The following is a 27402-nucleotide window of genomic DNA, read 5'->3' on the forward strand; positions in this document are numbered from 1 at the left end:
ACCACTAAGCATACCTCAAGCACACTCCCTGTCTCAACAGGAAGTAGTCTTTCTGAGAGACTAGTTGTCTTTCAATAAATGTGGAAGGAAGATGTTGTTGCTGCTTGGTATTTGTTGTTTCTTTGTTTTATTTACAAATTGAAAATTATTGCTGAATTATGTCTGGCCAAAGGTGCAACATCAAATGGCCAGTTTACTGCCAGAGGCTACAGTTTAGTCTTTTTTGAAGAAAAGCCACTCATGAGAACTCACCACAATATTTTCCATCACAACTGCATTCGGTTTCGCTCCACTGAGTGGAACCGAGGGCTGTGAAACTCTTACATGGGGTTCATGGATTTGGGCCATCAGGCAGTGTGAGCTTGCAGAAGTCCAACTGTGGCTCTCCATAGTGCTGTTAGAGATGTGTTCAACCATGGCGCTTCACTCAGCCAACCGCTTTGCTTCTTGGCCCCGCTTCCTCTTACTCCTCCTCCAAGCACTGTGTCCTTTATTTCCCAAACACATCCATCTGAAACTGTAGCAACGCAGATGCAAATCAACACTGCCATGTCCATCAGCAGTCTGGAAACAAAGACGGTTCATGGGGAAACCCGTCTGAAAGGCGAATGCAGCAGGGTATCACTGCCACGAGAGGCCAGGAATTTGGATTAGACCGCCGTTATATACTGTATGTGCTTGAAAGTCCATTTCTTCTAGTTTAAGAAAAAACTGGAAGACTTGAGGATTAATATATGCCAATGAATACTATCTCTCTCTCTCTCTCTATATATATATATATATATATATATGTATACATACACACACACACACACACATTCACAATTAGGAGATCATTTTTAAATAAATCTAACATCTAGCATTTAAAAAGTCAACGAGCCACTGGAGTGCACGTATACTTAACTGAATTATTTTAATTGGAACTTTAGCATGTGATCACTTCCATTTTTGCATCTCATTCTTCCTACTTTTAATCGCACAATTATGGCTTTTTCTAATTCTTGATTTTACATTTCACTTACCACTGTTATATAATATGCCTTTGTATGACACTGGCTCAAAAATGTGTTTACATTCGTGTAAGTCCCATGTCTTACCAAGAATCTAACAGATGAAAGAAATTTATTTTATGTGGTAAATACTTAGCAATTTGTCACTATCACTTTATGTCCATCTTAGTTTTAAAATCACTCACTTAACCTTGACATATAACACAATTTCATCGAGTTGAGCTTTAAAAATCCACATTTTAAGTATTGTCTGCATTTTCCTGGAACCATGCTAAGAGGAAATATGTGTTTTGATGGTTTCAACAGAAGTAAACAATGAGCTATTTATGGTTTTAGAAGGAACACACCTACAGCCACAGGTAGTCACATTCTTGAACATTTTAATCTGATGAACAGGTTTGACACACAATCTAAAAGGACTATCCCTGACACAGCCAACATGAGGAATGAGAGCCACCGTGTTCCTCCACTCGAGCATGGCGGGGAGAGAAACTACAGCTGCACTCTGTCTCTCCTCAAAGAGGTTGCCAAGTATGAGAGACGTCATTGATGATGAGGGGAGGTAAAGACAATGACTGTTAAGAGTTCACTCCAAAATAAATGAGGCATGATGAAGATGGTCACTGCAACAAGCAGGGAGCCATTTAAAACATAATGCCTGTTGAGATGTGATTAGTATGACTATCCGTTAGCGGTTTCCTATGTTTTGGGAGACCGATCGTGATGGCCATGATTCCCCATCGCGACTCGCCTTTGACCTGATGGATAAGTCCAGTATGTTTGAAACTGGGCCACCTTTTCCAGTCTTGAGGGGATCTATATGATTAATTAATTACAACTAAAAATTATTGGAATCAGTCCGATATGGAGTCACAAAGCTGTAACTGACAACTGTGAAAGGGCTTCAACAGGCCATTGTCCATGTCCTAGTGCCAGCAACAGGCTCAGATTCAGGGTTTGCCATGAGGCAGCCAGGGAACGTTCACAATTTCAGCAAAACAAATGAAAGCGATAAACTGTTATTATTCGTGAATGAAACTAATGTGACAAAAGGTTTCCCACCAGTGTTCAACAAGTGTAATCTCGGACTATGAGTTGACGTCCCGCTGTACCCAAACATCTGTAAATCAAAAAAAAAAAGAAAAAAAAAAGTGCTATACATATAACAGACTCCTTTAAAAGTCACCTCAGTATGTAGGATTTGTGCGTAACAATAGCATCTGTGTGGCTGAGAGTATGTGTTGTGAATATCAAGTCAGCAGTTGTGTTTTAGCTGTGACCCAGCAGTGCAGTAGTGTACAGTAGCGTGTTGATCACTGCTACAGCTGAGGAGGTGAAAGGTGTGAGGCTGCTCATCCACCTCTGGGCTCCAGGGGCTGGGTTCATTATAATAGTTTGCTTAGGGAAAAAATTAAAAAATCACCGGAGTGCCCCCTTGTGGATGCAATAAGTAGTAAAAAAAATGTAAAAAGTCAAAAATTCAGAATGCACACAAAAGACGCACAGTCTGAGTTTTGCTGTTGATTCCTGTGACGAAATAGGTCACAACCTGTATTCCTCATCTTTTTGTTCCACTGTGTTATAAAAGATACTTTCTTGCACTAAAAATGCACCAACTTGTCCAGTGCACATGCCATGCATGTCTTTGCAGCCTTGTTATCGTTATGGCAACAACAGGATCTCTTCAGAGACAGACGTGTGTCAACATGTAAGAAAACGTGAAATCTCACAGGTGACTTGTTGCGGGAAGACTACTTTTTTAACTTAAGAGAGCTGCCTGATGAGGAGTTCAGTACGTGTAGCTCAGTGTTAGCTAAAAGAATAAAGAAGAAATGAAAATGCTGATGCTCCACACTTCAGGGTTAGGGGTATGGGAGGTTGTGGCTTACTGTACCAACCATCGCACTGAATGACAACTGACAGTCAAATTTGCAAAGAACCCAACACAAAAGAACCGATTCCCTTTTCCTGATGAAAAAAGCATTGAGGCAAAGCGGAGGTAGAAGACCCATTGCAGCAATAACGGCAAAAGCTTATCACTCGGCGTGGTACTGAGCACCTTCAGAGGACTTGGAATACAAATGCCTCCATCGCTGTTGCCGGTTATGTTCTCACTCAATATTGGGACAGATTCCAATCATGTTTGTCCCTATTAATCATTTAGACCAAAAAAGATAAGACAAAGGGACCCAGTTTTAAAATGACTGTGATAACTCTTTAAAAAAAAAAGAAACAATACTGAAAGTATCAATTCTGTTCTTAATGAATGGACTCCAGTATCGCTGCATCATGAGCTGGCACGAGAGTATTCGCCTCAATCCACAAACCTCCATCAGTTACTGGGGAGGCAATATTTCCACTTCATAATGTGAAGGATTACACATTCCATGGAAAAACAGGACGCATCAAGAGGTCCCCTTTAACGCAACATCTGTAATGACCACATGTATTAATACATGTATAGAAGTTTTTGTCTCTTGAAAAAAGCCCATAAAAATATCTTGAATGTAACAAAATCTGGCAGTATGCCCTAAATCAGGTGGACACAAGCCAGTCATGCAAAACCCCAAATCGTTCAGGGTTTTTTGTTTTATCTACAATTACGCTTCTATATCCTCAGTATAACCGGATCTGTAACTTTACCACAGCTGTGATACGAACTTAAAATGAAAATTAAAAAGCCAAAACCAAAGACAGGAACTCAATGATAGACAATTATACAAGTTTTCCCTCATAAGACTGTGGCCAAGGAAGACCATGCTCCATGTCCGTGCGCTCCCAACTTCCATGCTGACGCAAGCAAGGCTTCTACCAAGCTAGTCCAACAGAGGGAAGTGGGCTCGGAAGGACCCGGAATAACAACACAAACTCAACATGCCGGGCTGAGGCAGTGATCGAGGAAGCCAAATGGAGTACAGTTGACATCAGAGGGAGTTTTCCAGTCCGGGAGCTCCAAAAGGACAGAGGGAGCACCGCCGGCTTCCTTTTTAGTGAGAGACACCCAAAAGGGGGTTTTAGCCAGTCCACCTCCACACAGCTCATTCAGGAGCGACTGCGGTCCTCTTGCGTGCCCACCAACATTTTGCTGTACAGCTTCTGCTGCTCTTCCTTAAAGGTATCTTTTACCTTCCCTCGCTTCAATCCTCCATCCCTGAAAAAGAGGTTTTATTAGTGGTAATACTCATAATGAAGAAGTTCTCCAGCTGTCTACATACAGAGGGGACCAGACCAACAGAGGCCCCAGCATTCTGAACTACTATCCAACATGCATTCATGTGTTTCTGTTTAACAGTCTAATTTGTCCTGCCACAGTTTCCCAATGAACTGAAAATATTTACACTTCTCATAGCAACCTCTCAAAATCAGCATTGTGCTGTTGAATGACAAAAGAAATTCAATTAACTAGTGGACAGTCGCTCAGTGTCGACTGACAATGGTGCTGCAGTCTAGCAGTAAAAGAAGCAGGCAGACAAGAGTTCTCCAGTGGTTAGAAGATGCAGACACGGAGGATATTTTACAAGCACAGAGGCAATGTATTGATTTGACTCAGCGTCCTGATTGTATCATTCAGCAGCCACTGATGTGAGTAAACTAATATGACTTCTTAACAGCATCTTTATTTCATTTGCTTGAGCAGGGAAAGCTCAGCTTGAACGTAAAAAAAAAGAAAAAAAAGAAGTGGTAACTTCATCCTGTGTTGTGTCTCTGCTCTGCGTCATCAAGGCTGCATATCTGATCCACAGTGCAGGCCAACCTAAATGGACCACGGGTCTTTGAAAATGGTGGGAATTGTAGTGAGGTGTCATCTTACCAGAGAAGGTCAACCAGTCCCCCTTGCCTCGCTATGGCTGCCTTAACACGATTGGCAAACTGGACCGCATCCTCTCCCTCCTGTTAAAGAGGATTGAGCGCAACACAGGCAATTGATCTAATTAAAAATAGTAATCTTTAGCAAATAAGTCATCATCCATTTAAAAAAACAAGGGTGTTCAAATAGGGATCCTTGAGTTACTGAAGGGCTGAGCTGTCTAGTGTTTACAGGCTTAAATGCCAGCAGCACACAAGAGGGATTGAGAACCTACATTGTCACACCTGGATGAGTCAAAGCTCGATATAGTCAAATTACATGCATGGTGGTTGGACTCTTTCAACCGTGGCAGCCCGCGACTGCACAGTGCATGGTACATGGTGCTTTACTACAGTGAATATGGAGTTCTCCATTTGGGGCGGTACAAATCTATCAGTTTGATCTTTTCAAACTTTTGTGTGCTCTTCTGCTCCTGTACTTCAACTGTCATGTTTATCAGTTGAACGTTTAGACTTGAACAGTTGGTGAATACCCTGTTCTGTGTAATGTGATGATATCATTTACGGTGCTGTGATTTAATGAAACAGAAAATAATGAAAACATGTTGGTCCAAAACACAGTCTTGTGCTTTACTACCAAAAAATAGAGGGAAAAAAAAAATCCTATAAAGTTTTCTAATCTTTGCGCCACAGGTTATCGTACATGCTCAGTCTGGGACTGCATGGATTCGCTGTCTGTTGCTTACAACTCAGACAGTAACATAATTTCGTCAAACAAATATTACATTTTCCCTTTCTGTTCCAGTTTTGACATTGCTGTGTGAATGCCAATCTCACCTCTCTAGACATTGGAGGAAGGTACCACACGCTGCAGACGATGGCCCAGCTGCTCATCATCCGTAACAGGTAGTTGACCATCCCAAACTTACTGCTATTCCAGAAGGCATCTCCGAATCTGGGATCATACTATGAAGGACAAAGACACCACAATACAGAGCAGTTCATACACATCCATTTTAGCAGGTAAAAAAAAGTGGTAAAAATGAAACACCGCTCCAACCTTGATGGCCACCGGGTACACAGTTGCCCCAATCTCAAAACTGCCCTTCTTGAACATCATCACTGATGTGTTGTTAATGCAGGTACCTGGGGAAATGGAGTGTCCGTTAAAAAAAAAAAAAAAAGAGGTTTGAGCACTTTAACAAAGGAAATGACTATAGTAAACGTCTGACACCCCAAAGATCCGACCCAAATGAAACTCACCCTCTGGAAAAATGAGAATGGGGAGTTTAGATTTATCTTCTACGTGATCGCTCAATCTGTAATAAAAGAAGAAAGTGAGTTATTATCAACACAACAGAGCTTCACTCAATACCAAAAATAAGGTCAAATGTACCATTTACACAAAATGGAACGCCACAAGACCAAAGAAGTTGCTCCCATGAGTACTTAACTCGGACTTTAAGCCAGCGTTTCTAAAAGTGTGTGGCAGGGGGCGCGGAGACGTCCCAGGGGGGCGCGGAGGCGTCCCAGGGGGGGCGCGGAGGCGTCCCAGGGGGGGGCGCGGAGGCGTCCCAGGGGGGGCACGAGTCACCCGACATCCAAACATTAGTTCACCCTCACCTTTCGCTTTGTTTATGGTTCCGCCGCGAAAAAATTCCAACGTCCAAACATTAGTTCCCCCCCTCCCCCGGGACGCCTGGGGCGCGAGTCACCGGAGAGAAAAGGGGAGGGGGAAGAGGTTTAAAGCGCGCTTTGGTTCCGCCGCGAAAAAAATTCCAACGTCCAAACATTAGTTCCCCCTCCCCTTTTCTCTCCGGTGACTCGCGCCCCAGGCGTCCCGGGGGAGGGGGGGAACTAATGTTTGGACGTTGGAATTTTTTTCGCGGCGGAACCAAAGCACGCTTTAAACCTCTTTCATAGCAACTGTTGTCAGGTCTGTTTTTAAAATGGAGAGATATTTGACAGGGATGAAACGAAAAACAAATCATGTTTCTGAGACCAGCAGTACGACGTGCTCGGTTGACGGTAGGCTTAATCAACAAAAAGCCAAGTCAAGAAAATATGACGAAGCCTATCTTGCTCTTGGATTCACAGTGAATGTGATCGGAGATGAAGAGAGACCCATGTGTCTTTTTGGTCTGAAAACTCTGGCAGCTGACAGTATGAGACCCAACAAATTAAAAAGACACATGGAGACATTACACCCCAGTAATGTAAATAAACCACTCAACTTCTTTAAGGGAAAACTCACTGAATATCGTCAGCAGGAACATCGGTTTGTAAAAGCTGCATCTATCAACAACAACGCACTATTAGCATCATACAAAGTGGCATACAGAATTGCACAGCGCAAGAAACCACACACAATCGCAGAGGAGCTGATACTGCTTATGTGCGCTTTGTTACATCCGAGTCACTGTATGAAGATTTGCTGTTTTGCAAGTACATAAGAAGCAGAGCGACAGCTGATGAGCTCTTTAAGCTCCTTGACAGTTACCCGACAGAACATGGGCTGAAATGGGAGAACTGTGTTGGTGTTTGCACGGATGGTGCACAAACCATGGCAGGGAAAAGGCAGGGATTGCAGGCGCGAATCAAGCGGGTCTCGCCAAATGCGCAATGGACGCTCTGTGTCATTCACAGAGAAGCGCTCGCATCAAAGCAGCTGAGCCCTGAATTAAACGACGTACTGACTGATGTTATTGGAGTGGTCAATTTCATCAAAACAAGACCCCTGAAAGCGCGGCTGTTCGCCACACTTTGTGAAGAGATGGGAGCGACACACTCAGCTGTGTTGTTCCACAGTGAGGCCAGGTGGCTCTGCCGAGGAAAAGTGTTGTCACGAGTCTTTGAGCTCAGAGAGGACATTCGGGTGTTTTTGGGGGAAGAGGATATGCATGATGTTGCCAGCAAGTTCAATGATGAAAAATTTCTGATGAAACTGGCATATCTCAGCGATCTTTTTGGAAAGCTGAATGAATTAAATCTTCAGCTTCAAGGGAGAGACAAGCACCTCCCTCACCTGGCAGACAAGATCAGCACATTCACTCGAAAGCTGGAGATGTGGGGCAGGCGGCTGGATCAAGGAAACACTGATTTCTTTGAGAATCTGAGTGAATTTGCTGAAACGAGTGATTCTTGCGTCACCACAGTGATTCCGTGTTTTAAAGAGTACATCTCTTCTCTGAAAAGATTCTTTCAAACATACTTCCCAGACAACAGTGCTCAGTATGACTGGCTGAGAGATCCGTTCAATGCAGCAGCACCTGCTGATTTCAGCTCTGCTGAAGAGGACCAGTTCATTGAGATGACATCAGACTCCACTCTGAGGATGAGGTTTACAGCACAGACACTAACTGAATTCTGGCTTGGTGTCGAGAGGGAGCATCCACTCATAGAGCAGAGGGCTGTGGGCATTCTGCTTCCCTTTGCCACATCATATCTCTGTGAAGTAGGCTTTTCTGCTGTTGCCTCACTAAAAACCAAGTACAGATCCAGGCTCAATATTGAACATGACTTGAGAGTGGCAGTATCAAGCCTGCAACCCTGTTTTGAAAAGATGTGCGGTTCCAAACGGGCTCATTGCAGCCATTAATGCAGTGATAAGATTTAATGATCACAAACGTTTTGTTTTGCACATAGGCCTACTGAACTGCACTGTTATTGTTCTAGCAAAGTTAATGCACTTTTTTTCTAGTTTTGAAAAAGAGCTTTAAAGGATTATTTATTATTTTTGCATTTGTTTTTTGCACATAGGCCTACTGAACTTCATTGTCATTGTTCTAGCAAAGGGAATTTAAAGTTAATGCACATTTTATTTCATTTTTTCTAGTTCTGAAAAACTAAAGGAATGTTTGTAATTTTTAATAGGTCAATAAAGTTACACATGGCCTATTTTGTCAAAAAAAAATTGGGGTGGGGTGAAAATTTTTCTTCCTCCAAAGGGGGGAATGACAGAAAAAGTTTGAGAACCACTGCTTTAAGCCAACAAGAGTGAAGACGGAAACTTCAAGAATATAAGCACTAAAAAACCAATTTCATTCTACCTTTTGGCCACTAGATGTCTGTCTTTGACTTCTGAGCGTTCAAACCAAATGTGTGGGCAGGCCTTGACCATGGATCTCTGAATGACCCCCATCAAGCCCCCGTGAATTTGGCCAACCTGAAACACAACATCAACACGTGTAAATGGAAAGACGGCTATTTCTGTGGGATCTAAATGTCATTTTCACAAATACGGAGCTGTAATGGAAAAAGTGACAAGCGTCAATATTTCCGTGGCACCAGGATATTCTTACCATTGCATAGCAACCATCGCTGGCCAAGATGATGACATCAATAGGTGATGTGTGGTTGGCGACACATATTCCTCCATTCTTGGGTTTATTCTCACTGAAAAAGAGGAGACAGGAGTTGTAATAGACAGGTAAGATTCATATTTAAACTGATACCATGTCAGGAGTTTTGAAATACTGTGCAATACACAGTACAATAATGTAGAATAAATGCAACTTTGTTCTTAATAGAAATAATGTGTCCAGTGCTTCTCCAAGTCTGCTGGGGAGAAACAAAGCAACTCCTGGTGTCTATGTTGAAAGTCTGACCTCCTGAGCATGCAGGATCTCAACATACGGAGTTCACATTCCAGAGATTGAGTTACATTCATAAATAGAGAGAGAGAGACCATCACTTGTGTATTTTTAGACCCAGTCTAGAGAGGAGACCATGGTACAACAAGCCGGGCCATGATTGCAGACACTTACAAAGCCACAAAAATGCACCAACAACCCTACAGGTGCTTCACCCAAATGAATGTGCTTGTTTTCTTTCTGCAGTACAATTACCTCGACAGCAGCTCTTACGTACTGCAGTTTAGGAGCAAAACAAACAAAGCATCAAGCTCCTCATTCACATCCTGTTGCACACGCTATGGTCTTGATGAGAGCTCTGCCTTCCATCTCTGATTACTCTGCCATAGTCAAATAAAGACTCCTATCAATCTGAATAAACAACCCCCCCTTTGAATAACTGGCAGCAGTTTGAACTGCTTCGAGATCCTGTATGAGCTCAAAGCATCATTTTATTTGTTTAAAATGTGCTGTGGCTGGCTGAGTGAGCCTTTGTTTTGTGTATGTTACATTGACTCAGGTCACCTAAGCTCACAATGGCCTGTGAGGAGAATATGAAAGTACAAAGTTTGAATCTTGCTTCAGGCAGCCTTTCCTCTCAGACCCACAGCCTGAGAACTCCCATCACAACTGCTAACACGTCCTGGCTTCTGCTTTCCAGAGGGAACTCATCTGTCATTGTGTAATCTCATAGACTCGTCTCCCTTCCCGACACACTACGAGGTCTTGGGCAGTTCATGATTAGGAGCAAAAAGAGCAGCATTTCTGATGCCACCCCCCACCCCCGGTGATCCCTCCGGATCAAAATTCACAACAAAATGGAATTGAATTGTTTGAAATTGTTAACAGCCTGAATACTCTCTGTACACAGAAAAAACGGACACTCCCTTTGTTTCACAAGTACCCAATTACAAAAAAAAATGTCATGACATTTGGAAATCTCTTTGCCAATGTAACTGTTGTTCCAAAAGCATAAATGCAGAGGTCTGAACCAACAGAACAATCTCATGAATCGAGGCAGCACTGCTAACAACATCTCTCAGAAAGGGAATGTAAGGAAGTTAAGCTCATGGGGATTTTAATCACCAACAAAACTAAGTCCAAATGCAAAGTCTGCTGCCAGTGACAAAAAAAAGATTCTTTTCTGGGATTTATGAGGGAGTGGAGGGGTGTTGTCTTGACAGACAAACTGGAGGAGGCCACTCGACGCTGCACGGATACATGTCGCATTTGTCAGGTTTTGCTGGTGCTGGTCAAAGGGACGTGCAATGTAAAGTGTCACTTCCAGGCCATTTTACTGCAACTCCCACCTATAAGGCTGCACCAATAAGTCCCTAAAGACTCCCCAGCTGGTCCAAAACGCTGCTGCCTGCGTGTTGACTAGAACTGGTAGAAGAGACCATGTCTCTCCTGTACTGGCTTCTCTGCATTGGCTCCCTGTTAAATTCAGAGCAGAATTAAAAATTCTTCTTCTAACATACAAACTCCTCAACATCAGGCACCTTCATATTTGACAGAGCTCATAGTTCCCTATTATGCAAGTAGAACCCTTCGCTCTCAGGATGCAGGGTTACTTGTGGTTCCTAGAGTCTCTAAAATTAGAATGGGAGCCAGAGCCTTCAACTATCAGGCTCCCCTCCTGTGGAACCGTCTCCCAGTTTTGGTACAGGATGCAGACACACTCTCTACTTTTAAGAGCAGAGCTGCTTAGGCTGGCCCTTAGATATGCTACTATAGGGTTAGACTGCCGGGGGAATCTCCCATGGTACACTGGGCTTCTCTCCCCTCCTTTTTGTCCTCCAGTACTCATACGTGCTACTAACTCATCTTCTTTTCTGGAGCCTTTGTGCTTCCCCACTTCCCAGATCCCTGACTGATGGTGCTGCAGGAGATCACAAAATGATGCCTAAAGAGGCTCAACCTGCCACCCTTGGGACCAAATGCCCACCTCCCCGTCTTTCCATCATTCTTCCCCCTTTATCTCTGCCCCTCTCTTTCCTTCGGGATATCTGTCTTCCTCCATTATCTGTCTTTGTCTCTGCCTGCTCTCCTGCTTTCTTTCCCCCCCAAGCGGTCCAAGCAGACAGCTGTTCCCATTGAGCCTGGATCTGCTCGACATTCCTGCCTGTTAAAAGGACGGTTTTTGTCATAGCTGTAGCCTGATATGCTTGCTCATTGAGAATAGTTGGGTGGAAAATCATTGGAGTGTGGTGCTGGACCTGCTCTACTTGTAAAGTGTCATGCGATAACTTCTGTTGTGATTTGGCGCAACACAAATAAAACTGACTTGACTTGATTTGTCCTGTCCAAATATCAGATTAGATACTGTCATGACGTGGACTGAGTTGAACATGTCATGTCATGTCATGACATCAACATAGCATCTCTTTACCTGTCGTGGTAAGTTATGATGGCAGTCAGAGCTCTGACACATATTCTGTAGCACATGAGGTGAACTTTCTCACTCAGAATGTTTTTCATCCTGCAAAAAGACAGATACGACAAAAGAGTTTTAAAAAAATAAACTTTTAAGACTTCATTTTTGTCAGACTTTCACAAAACAAGCAAAAGTATTTATTTTGTGTATTTTGATGGCACATTTAAGATATCCAGGTGTAGGATCAACGGCTTACAAGAATACTTGTACGGTAATCAGTCTTACCTTCCATTCGGCAGCAACCCAATAACAGAGGTGAGGAATACAAGGAGGCCGACACCAGTGAAGGCAAGAGTTACCCTGGGGGGCCAAGGCGGAGAGGGGACACGTTATCATTGTGCAACAGCCAATTGAGTAACACCATTTCACTAAAAAGAGACAGGAGAGACTCCATGTTTTCAATCAAATATGAAACTAGTTTGTTTGAAAGTTGGGTTCATTAGTCCTTGTTGTCAATAGATACATTTACATGGACAACAAAATTCTAGTATCGCCTCAAGAAGACAATGTTCTGAATAAGATGCTACCATGTAAATGGTATTTTCTATCTACTGATAGCGGAATTAAGTCATAGTTGGAGATCATAATCATGGGATTAAGACAAGGAGTTTTCTGAGGAGAGCCACCTTGTTTTTTTGCAGCACATACAGCAAACTGCTTTATGACACATGGCCCAGCTGGCAGTGAGTGACAGAGTGTGCAGTATTCTTAATTAATAGCAAGAAAACAAAAAAGTACCAGTGACAACATGACAAATGTTTTCAGGTTTGATTCCAAAGGGAAACTCCAACATAGAGAGTAGAGCTCTAAAGTGGGTGTGCAGCTTCAGTCACTAGTCAGACTTTGATCTGAAGCAAGTAAACAGGAATATGAATTCAATATTCTATAATAAACCCATGTAAACACTTTAATAGTCTTATTCACGATGTGGGCAATAGTCGGACTAGTGCTGTACATGTAAAGATAGCCACTGAAAATACATGCAGCAGGAGGGCATACTGGGCCATGGTTAAGCTGGGCAACAGGCTGACTTAATCTGGATGAAGCAATCTTCCGGTGTGGAGAAGGTGCTGAGCGTACTGGGTGAGGATTAGATACACAAGGAGATGATGATTCCATGTGAGTGAGCCCGGCCTATATTCATCTCGATAAGTCCTACAGGAGGGGATAGGAGCTGAATGGGAAAATAGAATGTTGTCTGCAGAAGTGGCCTGATTCGTCTCCCCACTGTCAGCTGGACAAGAGCCAGCGGGGCTCTATACTGAGTCACTGTCCCCATGACACTCAAAGCTGACCCCAAAGAACGGCCCTGCTCTTTTACTCGCTGCATGTTACAACATTTAACGTTTGAGCTATGAATGTTCACACATCTTTTTTTTTTTGCCGTTTGTTACCTCATTATCACCAATTTTCTTTTTAAAGTACATAATTTATTTACAACGAAGCCAAGCACAAACAAGTCTAATGAAAGGCTGCTCATGCGTCATCAATAGGGTGCTTCATGGATTCATATAGAAAGGCCTCTTTAATGACACCTAAAATAAGAGAAAAAATCCATTGTCAGTAGTACCCAAAGATTTCTGCAAATATTTCAAATGAAAAAAACAGGATTTCCAATATTAAAAAGCTACTTTTAACGCTACTGGGGGAAACATTAAGGCCTTGTATTCAGATGTTAGGAAAGCAGAGGGGCATCACAGCAAGAAGGTCCTGGATTGCAACCTATTTTTGTGTGTTGCCGACTCAGTCTCTGATTTTACTTGAAACTCAGAGTACTATAATACCACCCATTGTCAAGCCACATTTTTGAGCTCTGTTATCCTGCTGGCAGCTTGACAAACTGAGTAAAATTCTCATTAACGGCCGTCTTAACGGCTCCAGTTCTTCCTCCACAGCTTGTGTAGTCCTCCTACCATCAAACAGGCCTTACCTGAGTGGCAGCAGAAAGCCGTAGCGGATCAACAGGCCCAGCCCCCATAAGACCGTCAGTCTCAAGCTGATGTAGTGGAAGTTGTTGTTGCTGCGTGTCAGCAGATTCCAGGACTCCAACTCCTCAGCAGAGAACCTCTTGGTCACCTCATCATCCATGATGCTCTCCACTCCTCTCCGAGCAAAATAGAAGATGTCAGACATCTCAAACTCAGTGGATGAGTCCAAGTCTCTGTTGCTGCCACTGCGCCGGATCTCCTTGATCTCTTCCTCCAAGGAAGTGGGCTCTTTGGCGATGATAGCTGGGTTGATCCAGGGAGAGAGGATGTCAGCAATATAAAGTGATCTTACACACGAGAGGAAAAATAATAATATGACATCTTACCATTTGAGTAAGGTTTGTACAAGAGGTGATTCTTTTCTTTTGCTCCTCTCTCTATCCTAAGTGTGGCCCACTACAAAGGAAGTACAAGAGATGTGTAAAAATCCCTGTGTTCCAAAATAAATGCAATGAAATCTGTTCATTTTGCTTCTTTTTGATGACCAGCTGCCTTGTCATTGTAGTACGGTAATTATTTTCACAGCCTTTAAACTTTAAAATACATTTGACACTCAGCGAAGACATCAGGTTCCTCATTCTTGTCTGTGTCTAATCTGTCTTTTTCAGCAGGGCTGCCATTTGCCATAATGCTGCACATCTTCGCAAAGTTGGATTCCCAGAACTTGATTCCTTGTGGAGCCAAACGAACACATGACATAATCTTGACCACATCCAAGATCTGGTAAACTTAACATTATACTACTCCATGCTCCAGTGTAAGAACCTCTGTTGTGTGCATTGAGCATGCAGAGACAGGTAGCATTGACTGAGAGGGAGGAAAAGAACACAGTGTTCTCTTAACTGTGAGCAGGAAAGATCAGGGAATGATGGACTGGGACTCTGGGAGGTGCTGGATGTGTTTCACAGCCAATAGTCTCAGACTGATCTCCACAGCAAAACCCAACACATGATACCAATATGCAATGATTAGACACTAAAATAAGATACTTAAAAACACTGAATTAGCCTCTGGCTCTTGTAAAGAATTTGAAGGTTGTGCAAGAGAGAAGCTTGGACTGCAACATATGGTTGATATGTTGTGAAAAGTGCACTATTTTAAGAGAATTTAGGCCAACTTCCAGATAGCCCATTCTGCAATACTTTATTCTAATCTTTATTTACAGATACCTTTCAATTACACCATGTACAACTGAGTCAACATATTAGACTGCAGCTGGATTTGACAGTATCGATTCAGTGGTTGGAGGGAGGGGGAGCATGCAGAGCGCTAGTCTTTCTAGCCAAACCGATGACAACAATAAATGTCCATTATCAGGAGCTAAGGGATTGCATCACATTCCCTTGATCTTAAACAAGCAGGAAATAAGTTTACCTCAGAAAGACTAAATAAAAGTAAAACAAACTATTTGGGAAACTTTTTTTTTTTTTAAATGAATAAAAATGCCATTGAATGTCTCATGTGTTCAGTGTTGTGACCAGGAGAGATCTTGGTTGTGCACAATCACAATATTTACATCCTGAATGGGTACAAACAGGTGGGGAGGTGAAATGCAGAGGAGGACTGTTGTTGTGATCTGAACAATGACATTACAGGCATTCTTCTTCACAGATAAGAGAGGACAGAGTGTCTAGATAAGGATCATAAGGTTGTATTTGTCTGACAGCAAAAGATACTAAAGAACGCCCCATAATAATTTCCACGGGCCTAAACCAACTTACTGAATGATGCATCTTCTGTATAAATGCCATCATCACCGGAGAATCACAATCAAAGGGGAGTGTGACTTCAGTTAGCAATATTCTGGGCTGTTGGAGTGGTGTCACAGACTACAGTAAATTCCGAGGCCTGCACCACAGTGTTCTAAGATTACATAAAAGAATTGCCCTGCAGCTGTAATGTTAAACCTTCAGATCTAAGCTCAGTTAATGCATTGACTGCTAGTTGGTTGCTACACACAGGCAAGTGTGAGCCTGACAAAAGTCCTGAGAACATGATGCCATAAAAAAAATAAATATTACATATGAGAGTGAGGAAGCAACAGTGATGTGTACTTAAAAAAGGTGGGAAAAGCAAATATGGCTTGTTGCAGTTTATGACCAGTTTGTTGCATGTCTGTATGTTTGGAGGAACAGGACATTATGCAGTATTTTACACTGGAACTGTGCAAGAACACTTTGATGCAAACCATATTTCTGCAGTGTTCACAAACCCAGCTACATGTAAATGGAGTATAAGCACTTACCTCAAAAATCTTTAACAAAGTTTTCATGTAAATGCGTCGGATACCAAAGGACACTCCGAGAATGGCAGGCACAATAATGAAGACCAGCAGCAGGGTGAACCACACGGTGAACGAGATGCCAAGGAGGATGCACACCAAGTTGTCAAAGGGGTTAAAGAAAAGCTCCATCTTGAAGGCAGGTGGGTGATGAAATCTACAAGTCAGTTAAAATCACACGGCAGAGCAGACGGCTGAAGTAGTACTCAAACTCCACCTCCTGGCCCCAAATGGCCCTTATCTTTTGTCAGCAAAAGGCCGCCATGAAGACGACTATGAGATGGAGCTTCTCCTCACACGGAAAACAGAGAATCAAAAACTGTATGAGTGATCCTCTTGAATTTGCCCTCATGGGCAACACTGAAGAACTTCATTATCATCACCATCCTGTCAGTTTCGTAAACTCAGATCAATTTCCAGATGTCCTCTGCAGCTAGAGCACAGCGTCCCATCGGAGCGAGTAAACAATGAAGTAAAAACAAATGGGCACAGCAGGTGGTTGACTTGTGTGGTGCAGATTCAGGGCTTTGATGCTCAGGGTTACCCCGGCCTGCAGAGATGTGCACAACAGTTAGAAGGATCCATGTCTTAATAATACATCCTCTTTAACTACAAAAGCTGTAACTTGATGACTTGAACAGAACATGCGACTGTGTGTTAAAAAAAACACTGAGCGCGTTTCAACTACGGATGAGCAGAGTTACTGCCATTCTCTTGCAGTCGTGTTAAATATAAAAGGCACTAATATTATCCAGGGTTGATCCCCTTACAGCGAAGGGGAAAGGCGAATAACTTTATACGCTAATGATAGCAACGTTTCTGCGACGAGCCACCACGGTACAGCGATAACGTTGGAGGCCCTCCAGCACCAGCAGATGATGCAGCAGGACGGCTAATGAAGGGCTACGCTAGGCTCGCTCTCCTCCTCAGCTGACACAAAGCGAACACTTGTCCGTTAAAATTCACCGTACCGTTACCAAACGAGCGAACCGAAGCAAATGAATGCTCTCAAGACTCAAGAATGCGCTAAACGGGAAATTGAATGCTAGTGTAACCACAGGGGCGTTTTTAACTCTTAACATATGCTAAAGTTAGCTTGTGGCCTCCAAGCTAAATATTTTGTCCCTTCGCGTGCTTCCACTCGTCCCGGCTAGCTTGCTCTCTCGGCCCGCGGGTGAGGATGAGCTGCTGAGCCAACCTCTTTATTGTGAGCACGTTTTATCACGTGAAACTACCGCCTTATTGATCACGTTAATTATCCTCACGAAGAAATGTATGTAGGTGGATGGATGAAATAGTTGACCAACCTTCAGTGACGTGAAGTCCGGCACCGGTACAGTGGGGGTTCACAGATCCATCACTTGTCTTTGTCCTGCGGACAAATGTAGTCAAACTCCACCCGGCGGACAAAACGAGCAGATATCAGGCGGCGCGATGTTGCCTGAGCTTTTTAAACGGCCAGCCCACGAAACACACTTGCCTCTGGCCTGCCACCTAGCGGTCAGAAGCGAACACTACATTGACTTCATAAATGGAACGTTCGGAAACCGCGAGCAGAGCCAACGTCTTGGAGGTTTGTGAGAAACGCGTAATTGTGTAAAGTATGAGCCACTCATCAGTTATAGAGGTCCATTCTGATAGATATTAACTGTCTGAAAAAATGTGTTACTTATATTGAAGATTACAAAATGTTAAGAATATTTACACTTTTTTAAAAATCCTATAATGATATAAAAAACATGGAAACATCAATGAAAGAGTCCTCCATCTATTCCATCTCATATATCTGATGAGGTTAGAAATCCTTCTGATATAATAATGCTTTCAGTATTTTTTTCTCCTCTCCTTTTTGAATAACTAACTTTTGAATAACGAGAAGCAGTTTTCTCACATAAATTTGTTTGACATTTCTACCTCTAAAAAAAGTGGATGACATGACAGTGGAATTGAAAAAATCTCCAGCACATGATGAAATAGCATTTCAATCTAATCGTAGAATTATAAAAATATGGCTTTGATGAAGCTGCTCATGTTGTTTTAGTAATTTCTTGAGTTATATTTACTGTTTTTGTATGTTGTAATGTCAAGGAGGATCCACAGGTGCAGGTACTCTGGGGCGTCAACGGCCTTTTTTTTTTTTTTAGGGTGCATCTTTGGTTTATTCTCTTTTTTGGATTGCATTAAAAGGGGACAAAAGGAAAATAAACACACAAAATACATCTCATTCTGTGTGTGTATTTCTTTTATTGTGACTGGAACAATGTGGGCATGAGTCAAAGCAGAGAGCTGCCACCAACCACCTGAGAGACATTGAAGAGAACTGGTCACCGCACTACCAAAACATTCAAAAGCAAATCAGCTGAGGCCTTGTTGTTGGAACTCGCGAGTTCATGTCAGTTTATGATGTTTTGTTTGTGCAGAGTGAAAATACTTTTGGCTTTCATGTAAACATCAAAATAATCAGACACAACAGGGAATCGAACCCCGTCCCGGTAAACCAGGAGTACCGTTACCAGTGTCTTTGGTTTTGACGCTACATGCAAGCAAAGACGACCTGCATTAGCATCATCGTCCCTTATAATGATAATACTATACAATTATACTGTATAATATATAATAACTATGTATAAAATATGACTATATGATGACCTACTTACAACTTAGTAGCTGATAAAATCCAAGAAAGCGCAAAATTAGTAAGTATGATTTAAAATGACAAATTTTACAGATACACAAAATTAAAAACTATTTATTTAAATCTTAATCTAATGACATTTAACAACTTCAGATCTGAATGTGTATATAGAATATAAATAATGTATGTATATTAAAAAAACATCCTAATCCCCTCACCATCAGCTCTCATTACGCCTCCCTTTATTCGTGATCTTTTAGTTTTTTTTGTTTACTATTACTTTTTTAGTGCCACGCCTATTAACCCAGCTGCTGTGACACTGATGATCGGTGTCTCAAAACGTTTCGCACGATTTTAGGAATGACTTACATATATTCAGAATATTCCCCACTAAACACCTTCCCATCATGTTTGGTTTGAGGTCTGGTTGTGATGCGTCACATACTTTCGTCGTCATTTACCACAAATAAATCTAAAGCACTGAAAGAGACGACAAAGAAAAAGGACAAAGAAGCAGAGAAAAGCAGGGCTCAAAGGGGCAGCAGAGGGGCCTCGTGTCCGGCTTCATCTCAGGGAGGGCCACTGGATCCTGAAGAGGCTTGACCAACCACTGGGAGCCCAAGTGGAGCTGCTGCTGCTGCTGCTGCCAAATACTCTCAGGGTGGCAGTGGAGGATGATGGGATGGTACTCCTTGGAGGTCACTGGCCTCAACAGAAAACTCTTATGTTGGAGAAAAACAGGGAACATTAACTTCTTTTACTGTGCTGTTTTGACAGTTACAGAAAACTGTGTTGTCAAAAAAAACAAAGACATTCCAATGTTTGACTTTGTCAATTTTGCTTGAATGTGGACTCTTTACAAAAATGAAAACTTTAAAGACTTTTCAAGCACAGTTCCCTCTCTCATTCCTTCCATCTGCAATGAAGTGAGCGCTTTGAAAAGTCGGTAGACCAGTGTGACTGACAGAATGGCCCAACCAGCACCCCTGAACCTCGCACACTGTCACTGAATACCAGTACTTAACAGACAGCAGACCTTGTTTGTTCAGTCGTGTAAAAATGGAAAAAGTCACATTACGGTTCAGCAGACTACAAACTTAATATGAAGAATAACTTTTACAGTTAAATTACCAGCAGGACATTGTGCAACAGACCCATAAACAGAGTTTGTGGTCCTTGAAGCAAAAAACAAAACAAAAAATCAAAGGTCATATGTATGATTACTGAAAACCCCAAAACTTCAACTTTGTTCTGTGAAAGTGTAATATGATGCCAACAGTTACAGAAACCTGTCATTAAGGTGGCATCGACACAACTAAATACTGAAATTTAGAAGCAGATACTGTGTCACCAAGAAAGATATACAAGGAAATGTCTCTTACCTGATGAACTGGAGGCGGAGCCAAACATATTCACAGTGAGCATGGAAGATGATGAACTATTAATGCTGGGATGGTCACTGGCCTTGAAGGAAACTTCTTGAGAAGAAGAAAAAAGAAGAGAGCTAAACATACTTGCAGTGGGCACGGAGGATGAAGAGATATTAATGCTGAGATCGTCACTGGCCTTGAAGGAAAAGTCAGAGCCACCTCACGTCTCTGGAACACTGAAAGGATTTCTCTGCATTCGACCTCATGTCCAATAGGACTCAATGATGAATTTCAAACACTTTCAAGGTCAAAGGTGACAAACACTCACAGATCTTGGTGGCATACAAACTAGAAGCAGTACAGTTCAGACAGACTTCTTGTGTTGCAGGAGTCACTGGTAGCAGGAGGGAGAGGAAGCTGAAGGCAGGCAAGGCAGAGTTACTAAGAGGCAGTGAAATGGCTGAAGCTCCACCACCTCAGCCTCCTGATGTCAGAAAATACACATGAATATCAAGTTAATTCTGAGACACAATATATTTGATTTTATGAACCATGTTTCTCATGCTGGTTGTGGAATGTTTCCACATTGATAATGTAAGAGAAACACACATTTGCCCTTGTGTGTATAAAAGTACTGAGCACCAGATCTTCAATTTAAGTTCAAGGAGAATCTTGTAAAAAAGGCACATTATTTCAATACCATTTGTTGTTCAAGAAGCAGAGCCCTCACCTCCCCATCTTCACATCTGGAGGAAGGCCTTGAGGTGACCCTCTCTCCCGTCATCTTGCCCCCTCCAGAGCTCAGGCTGCTGGCTGCTGGCTGCTGGCTGCAGGCGTGCTGGTCACCACATCCACTGGGTCCCTGGTAGTAGTTGGGCTCGTGGAGGGGTAGACAGGATGAGTGGGTATCATGTAAGAAGAGCAGCAAATACTAATGCCATCAAGCATCATGTTGAATTATTTATTGAACAGAATGTGACAACTGTAATCAGAGCATCAAAACTGACCTTGGAGGTGAACCTGGGGGAACCTCGGGTGGTGGTGGTGGCTGTGTGGTGGGCTGTTAAATGTTTAAAATAACCAAATTAACATCCAGCACATGTGTGGTTACATTCTGAGGTGTAAAGCTCTGTGTGATCTGACCGTGGCTCTTGGGGTCCTGTGCAGAGGTCGGCTCACTCCTCCGGGGTTCAAAGTGGGCCTGAAAACCACAGAGCACTTTCCAGCAAGAACCACCTCCCTCTTTATGTGTTTGGACTTCAAATCCTGTTAAATAATAGAAAAGATGACGACATACAGCATCAAGTTAACAAGTGCTAAAAAAAAAACCAAGCAGAATGAATTAGTAGGCAGGCAGCACAGTGGTGCAGTGGTCAGCACTGTCGCCTCACAGTAAGAAGTTTCCGGGTTTGAACCCCGGCTCGGGCACGGGATCTTTCTGTGTGGAGTCTCCATGTTCTCCCTGTTCCTGTGTGGGTTCTCTCCAGTACTCCGGCTTCCTCCCACAGTCCAAAGACATCAAGAGGGGACTAGGCTGATCGATACTCTAAATTGACTGTAGGTGTGGCTGTGAGTGTGAATGGTTGTCTGTCTATATGTGATGGCCCTGTGATGGACTGGTGACCAGTCCAAGGTGAACCCCGCCTCACGCCCGAAAGCTGCTGGGATAAACTCCAGCCCCCGTGACCCTTAACAGGATAAGCGGTAGAAAATGGATGGATGGATGGAATTAGCAGGTCAGTTCTCAACTTTAAATATTCACTTTAATAACTAGATATATGCATGCTAGTGTTATTCTGTAATTTTAGACCCTGCAAAGGTAAATTCCCAAAGCAAGAACCAACCATCAAAAGCACAGTTAGCAAGATGGTCTTTCTTTTCTATGACCTGCTAGGGTCAATAAGCCCTTTTTTGGGTAGAAAAAGCAGCTGAACCTTCAGCTAAGCTACTGACACGCTACAAAGAATCCCAAGTTAAATGTATTTGTTGCCCCTTTAGGCAAATGTATGGCTGAAGCTGGAACAGTAACAAATAAGAGCATGTTTGTGATGGGCAACAAAAAAAAGTTCACTTCAAATGTTGATCCCTTCCGTGATCCATTGACTTCAAAGAAAATCAAAAACTCATCAGAAAACACCCTTCTCTCTTCAACACAACAATAAACATACAACTGATGTTAGGACACAAAGCTTTCATTAACATGTGATTTGACAATATAGTTAAAGTCATAAAAGAACTGGTGAGTGTCTGTGTACACTCACAGCCAGACGGCGGGACACATGCTCAAGGCGGATGCGTCAGGCGGTGCAGCTCATCAACCCCGAGGGGCTGACGACCAGTAAGAAGGTCGAAGAAACAAGTGTTTCCTCTCAAGGACCTAAAGGTCAACTTGGGCCATTTAGTCTGCATATAAATTAATAATTATAATACTTAAATATAATAAACATTTAGCAAAACCTATTCATAATGACTTGATCTTTGGTGAGGTTGACCAGGTTTTGGTCACCACCGGGGTTTGCGCCAGCAAACCAGTTCCATCACTGAAAGAGCTTTAAAAAAAACAAAACAAAGCGCAAGAGTCATTTTGTTTCACCAAAATGCTGAACTTAACAGTCACTAACTCACGTACAAACTTCTTCTGAAACTAAGTTTGAGGAATTTAAAGAATACAAAATAAGACACAGTTGCTCGGTCAAATTTAACTAGCATGTAATAACTTTTATGTACTTAAATGGCAGAGCATAGTGAGTCTGTGCCTAAACACCCAAGTCCAGAGTTAAACTGCGACTGTTCTCACCCAACAGTACTGATAATAAACCCCGAGGAAGCGACTCGAGTAACTCAAGTGTAAATTAAAGTGAATAATTAGATATTAAATTGGCAGCCAGAAAATACTCATATCTCATAATATAGAACCTGCTACGATACATAAATTATCATCTAATTGATATATTGACTGAAGCAGCACCAAAACATATTTTTCGTCTACACAAAGCGGCCGTCAGACAGATTAACACCCATTAAAATAGAGCAAAATATCTCAAAACTTGAGTACAAGGAAAAACTCCGAATTGTGAATCACTTCGCCACAGGTTTGATTCTCCCGATGAAACGGCAAATAAAATAAGTGAGGTAAAGAAAGATGGCGTAGGTTCAGCTAACAGCATGCTAATACGTCAATTATCTTCGATACTAAACTTTATTAGAAACTCAATTTAGCGAGCTCATATTCGTACAGGACTTGCACAGGACGATACGGACATTACTTTTAATAAGGCAGTCCTTTGGTCAAATTTAAATCTAAAAATAACAAAAACAATTTTTTTAATTAACATTAATGGCAGAGCGCCGTAAGTTTGTACTTACTTCGGAAGAGGCGAAGGAGCGTTAGAACCAACCAAAACGGCCACGTTCAGAATGACATCACTGCGTTCCTACACACGCACCTACGTACATTGGTCCGCTGAGTACGTCATTACGCACGCAGCTACGCACAATAACGCTGATGAAAACACCTGGGGAAGATTACAAGGGAGACGTGTAAATCAATTGCTTTGGAACGAGGAGTGAAGGGTGAAAAAGTGTGCGCTCTCCTCCTACAGAAGCCTGCCAAGCTCCAACTCTGTAATAGAACCCAGATCCATGGACCTTTTGCCTTTTGGCCCTCGGTACTCCCACACGACAGAGAGGGAACACTTGAAATATAAATCACATCTGAATTTTGCAAGAAAAATTGGGGAAAAAAAGAAGACAGATTTTTTTCTTTTTTAGAAATCGGACCAAAAGAGTTTCCGTACTTTGTGCTTCAGCATCAAATGCATATCACAAAAGAAAAACACCTCAACAGTAATAACAACAAAATACACAACAATAATCATTTGATGATTGGATATTGGATATGAAGATTTATTTTAAATTGGCAGCTGTAAAACCCTTATGTATCTCTGGATATTATAACAGAAACCTCTTACAGTGTGTTAATTGTCAACTAACTGATGAAATTAACTGCATAGACTGAGCAATGTACCAACGGACACGGAGGGTCCAGGTTCAGGCGCGTGTGTCCCATCACAACCAAACTTTGTGTGTAATCTCTCTGAACCCACCTGAATGAAGTGCTGGAAAAAATTTGATCAAAGAAAAAACAAACACAATATTCCAGTCAAAACAGGAAGTGTTGCATTTCCTGGCAATATTATTTAATTAACATTATATTGCTCAGCCTCCTGATGCAGTGGAAATATAGGTGCCACTAGGGGGCACATTTTCACAAACTGTATCAGCATGATTTTTACAATGCTTCCTTATACTTCAGTCCATGAATAATATGCTTGTTGTTTGATCAGAAGTTGATATATATGCATGAAAGGCTTAAAAAGATTTTTATTGTGTTTACTTTGTGTATTTGAACCAAGTAATGGATCATGGATGGATGGTCTTTGGTTTTCATTTACCCTGTTCCAGTATCAGAGTCGCACAATAAGTCTTTGGCTTTTCAAGAAACAACATTGCTTGTGATATTTGTGCAGTGACATCAACAGACCTCTGAACAGTAGCAGTATTAGTGGGGGTTTCCCTCAATGTTGCATTGCTGAGTCATATTATTTGAGTCTTAATATAATAATCATAATCATAATGATAACATTTATACTGCATTTTTCAAAGAAAGAACCCAAGAATGCTTATGGTCCCTGCCATCAAGTTATCTGAAGTGCCACAGAGGCCAGGTTACAGGGGCAAAAACACGCCCAGATGAGCTGAGCAGACCCCCGGGTTGTGCTCAGGTTGTCTCAAATTGAGATGCTTGCAAAACAGGAAATGAATGGCTGAACATCCCCATCTAGTGACGTAACAATACCAGAACGAAAACAGGACTTCAGAAAATGAAATGAGAATGGCATGGATGAGATGATATAACTCTTGAAAGGTTGATCTGTTTTCTTTGTTCAAAAAATACATGGAGTCTGGAACTTATCAAAATAACCACTGGGACATGCTGGGCCTCATTAATGAAATGCTCTTAGGCATAAAATTTGTTCTTATACACCATAAGACTTTCTTTAGACCTGCGTCTGCCAGGCTAGCAAAGACTCTAATGTTACATGAGGTGCACAACAGATGTCACCAGCCATCAGGCTTCGCTTCTTCTCTGTAAAACTGGATTGAGGGATAAAAGAAACCCTATGAGCATTTGATGAATGAGACCCGGGAGAATCCTCTACACCACTTGTTCCTCAGTGTCACTCTGCCGCTACCTTATGACAGCAAAAAAGGAGGAAAGAGATTTATAAATGAGAATGTGAAAACATAATGACTTTATTTCCGAAATAATTCCAGTTAAAATTCCAGTTCCAGTTAAAATAGTTCAAATAATTCAAATAATACCCAACATTTCTTTTTGGATGTCCTCAGAAGAGTGTGCCCTCACAACAACTAACCGTGCAACTGATAATTCAAAACTTGGCTCTGCTGCAGCAGATCTGTGCCTCATGTCATTTGATATTTTACAGCTGAGTGTCCTAATCATTGCGGTACAAGCTAATGTGCTCTTTTAGAACTTTACAAAATATAAGATAACCCGGTGTTGGGGAAGTCAAGTCCAAAATGGAATATTTTAGGTATTATTTACTTGTTACATTCATGAGTTCGTAATGTTAGAGTATCACTGACTGTGGAGGGTAATAAGTGACTGATTAGACTGCTTTTGCTTTCCTCTCACCAAATTAAGCGCAAAAGTATCATTTGACATTAAAATAATGGAAGCACAAACATGAAATTCCCTTTATAAACACAAGTGACTCTGATATGGTAACAAAATACGATAAATATGTAACAATTTTTACCCTTTTCACACACACACACACACACACGCACACACACACGTATAGTGAAAACATGAATTAATAACCAGCCTTCATTACTCACGCCTCCTTTCACTGGAGGCTTCTTCCTGTAACACCTGATTGGTCAACAGCATCTCATGGCACATCGTGAATGGAGTAGTAAACCAATGCAAAAATGGATTAAACTCACAAAAGGAATTCAGTTTTATCATAAATCTGTTGTACAGAGACCCCTAAAAGTCACTGAAGTTCCAGTCTGGGTAATAAAGCTTCTGAGAGGGATGTATTCACTCTGGACTGGACTGAAAACGGCCAAGCGATTAGCTTCTAGGAGTGTTTTACCATAAGTAAATTGATCATTCTTCTTAAAAAATGACAAGCTTGAACACATATGAAGAGGTTCATTCACACCACTGTGGGTGGTAACGCTTTACTGGACACAGTAACTGTGAACATATTACAGAAATTTTATGAGAAGTGTCTCATGTTGCTCATTACAATACATTACTGCTAGCCCTAAAAACTGGTTAAACCAAATTACAAATTAGTTCATGGTCACTTAAGCTTTTGTAAACCAAAAAGTTTACAATGAAAATGCTTCAACAAAAGAAATAATCACCCCCTTGAAGCTCAGACGTACACCAGTGGTTTTCTTGTGACTGGTACATTTGAAGCGTCTCTCCAAATCCACTGAGAAAGCTAAACACGCATCATGGACAATATTAATTTTTTACTTAATTATATAGAACAGCAGCATGTGAAATTAAATGTTAACAAAGAGAAATAGAGACAATCCAAATATCTCCTTGGCTGCACGCTCTGAACATGGAGACCATCAGGGTTGCCTTATGTTGACCAGCAGAAACGCAATTAGGGATGATGATGTCGCTTGCAGGTGTTAAGAGTCTTAGTGAGAGTGACCTTTTGACTTCAAGACATTCAGCAAGTGAAATCGTGTACAAACAACAAATGCAATGTAAATAACCTCTCAGTCACAGCACTCGTCTCAGATTAGGGAAACAAATTATATAAATTAGGGCCCGACCGATATATTTGTCAGTCAACATATGTGCTGTTCTCGGCCGATCACGGGCCAATTCCAGATGCATCGTATTGTTTTATTGAAATGATTCAAGAATAACATAGTGAGACTGCTCTGGTTCCTCCGCTGTGTTTAGTTCACTGTTCATCTTTACTTAAATGGTCATGTTTGATGATTTCCTCTGCTCCAAAACTGTAATCGTATCAGGCTTAGAAGACAAAACAAAACAGATCAGTCCGGTGTTAATATGAATCCAGTAAACAATATAATGACTGCAGCTACAGATGTAGAGGCTATGAGAAGTGAGAGGGGATTTTTCAGCATAAAAGGACAGTATGTTTCACAAATTACTGAATTA

At 41.8% G+C, this 27402-nt stretch overlaps 1 protein-coding gene and 1 long non-coding RNA gene across 3 annotated transcripts; both read right to left on the reverse strand.

The window, feature by feature from the left end:
* Positions 1-1357: 1357 nt before the first annotated feature.
* Positions 1358-17644, reverse strand: LOC147260567 (glycerol-3-phosphate acyltransferase 4-like). Its single transcript, XM_086207192.1, has 13 exons — positions 17462-17644; positions 16119-16704; positions 14200-14269; positions 13816-14116; positions 12111-12185; positions 11841-11930; positions 9119-9212; positions 8867-8982; positions 6081-6136; positions 5878-5963; positions 5655-5783; positions 4822-4901; positions 1358-4161 (listed from the first exon to the last, which is right to left on the reverse strand). The coding sequence occupies exons 2-13, from the start codon at positions 16284-16286 to the stop codon at positions 4053-4055; spliced, it is 1374 nt and encodes a 457-aa protein (XP_086063318.1). The 5' UTR covers positions 16287-16704; positions 17462-17644; the 3' UTR covers positions 1358-4052.
* Positions 17645-18802: 1158 nt separating this feature from the next.
* LOC147260568 (uncharacterized) lies at positions 18803-23566 on the reverse strand. Of its 2 annotated transcripts, none has more exons than XR_015116622.1 (6): positions 23526-23566; positions 21303-21425; positions 20890-21219; positions 20488-20576; positions 20172-20395; positions 18803-19510 (listed from the first exon to the last, which is right to left on the reverse strand). It is a non-coding gene; the product is annotated as an uncharacterized LOC147260568 (long non-coding RNA). The 2 variants fall into 2 exon arrangements; XR_015116621.1 differs by having other exon boundaries at positions 20488-20643.
* Positions 23567-27402: the final 3836 nt, after the last annotated feature.

This window comes from Aulostomus chinensis, chromosome 6 (assembly GCF_037954235.1).
Source record: "Aulostomus chinensis isolate RoL2024-O1b breed Wild chromosome 6, RoL_Achi_v1.0, whole genome shotgun sequence".
Classification (NCBI taxonomy): Eukaryota; Metazoa; Chordata; class Actinopteri; order Syngnathiformes; family Aulostomidae; genus Aulostomus; species Aulostomus chinensis.

Excerpts from the sequence above, each read along its gene's own strand:
- LOC147260567 (XM_086207192.1), bottom strand. The coding sequence starts at position 16,286 with ATGGAGCTTTTCTTTAACCCCTTTGACAACTTGGTGTGCATCCTCCTT. Across the intron at positions 11,931-12,110 it reads GGGTTGCTGCCGAATGGAAG|GATGAAAAACATTCTGAGTG; the intron begins GTAAGACTGATT and ends GTCTTTTTGCAG. Across the intron at positions 8,983-9,118 it reads GCGATGGTTGCTATGCAATG|GTTGGCCAAATTCACGGGGG; the intron begins GTAAGAATATCC and ends GTTGTGTTTCAG.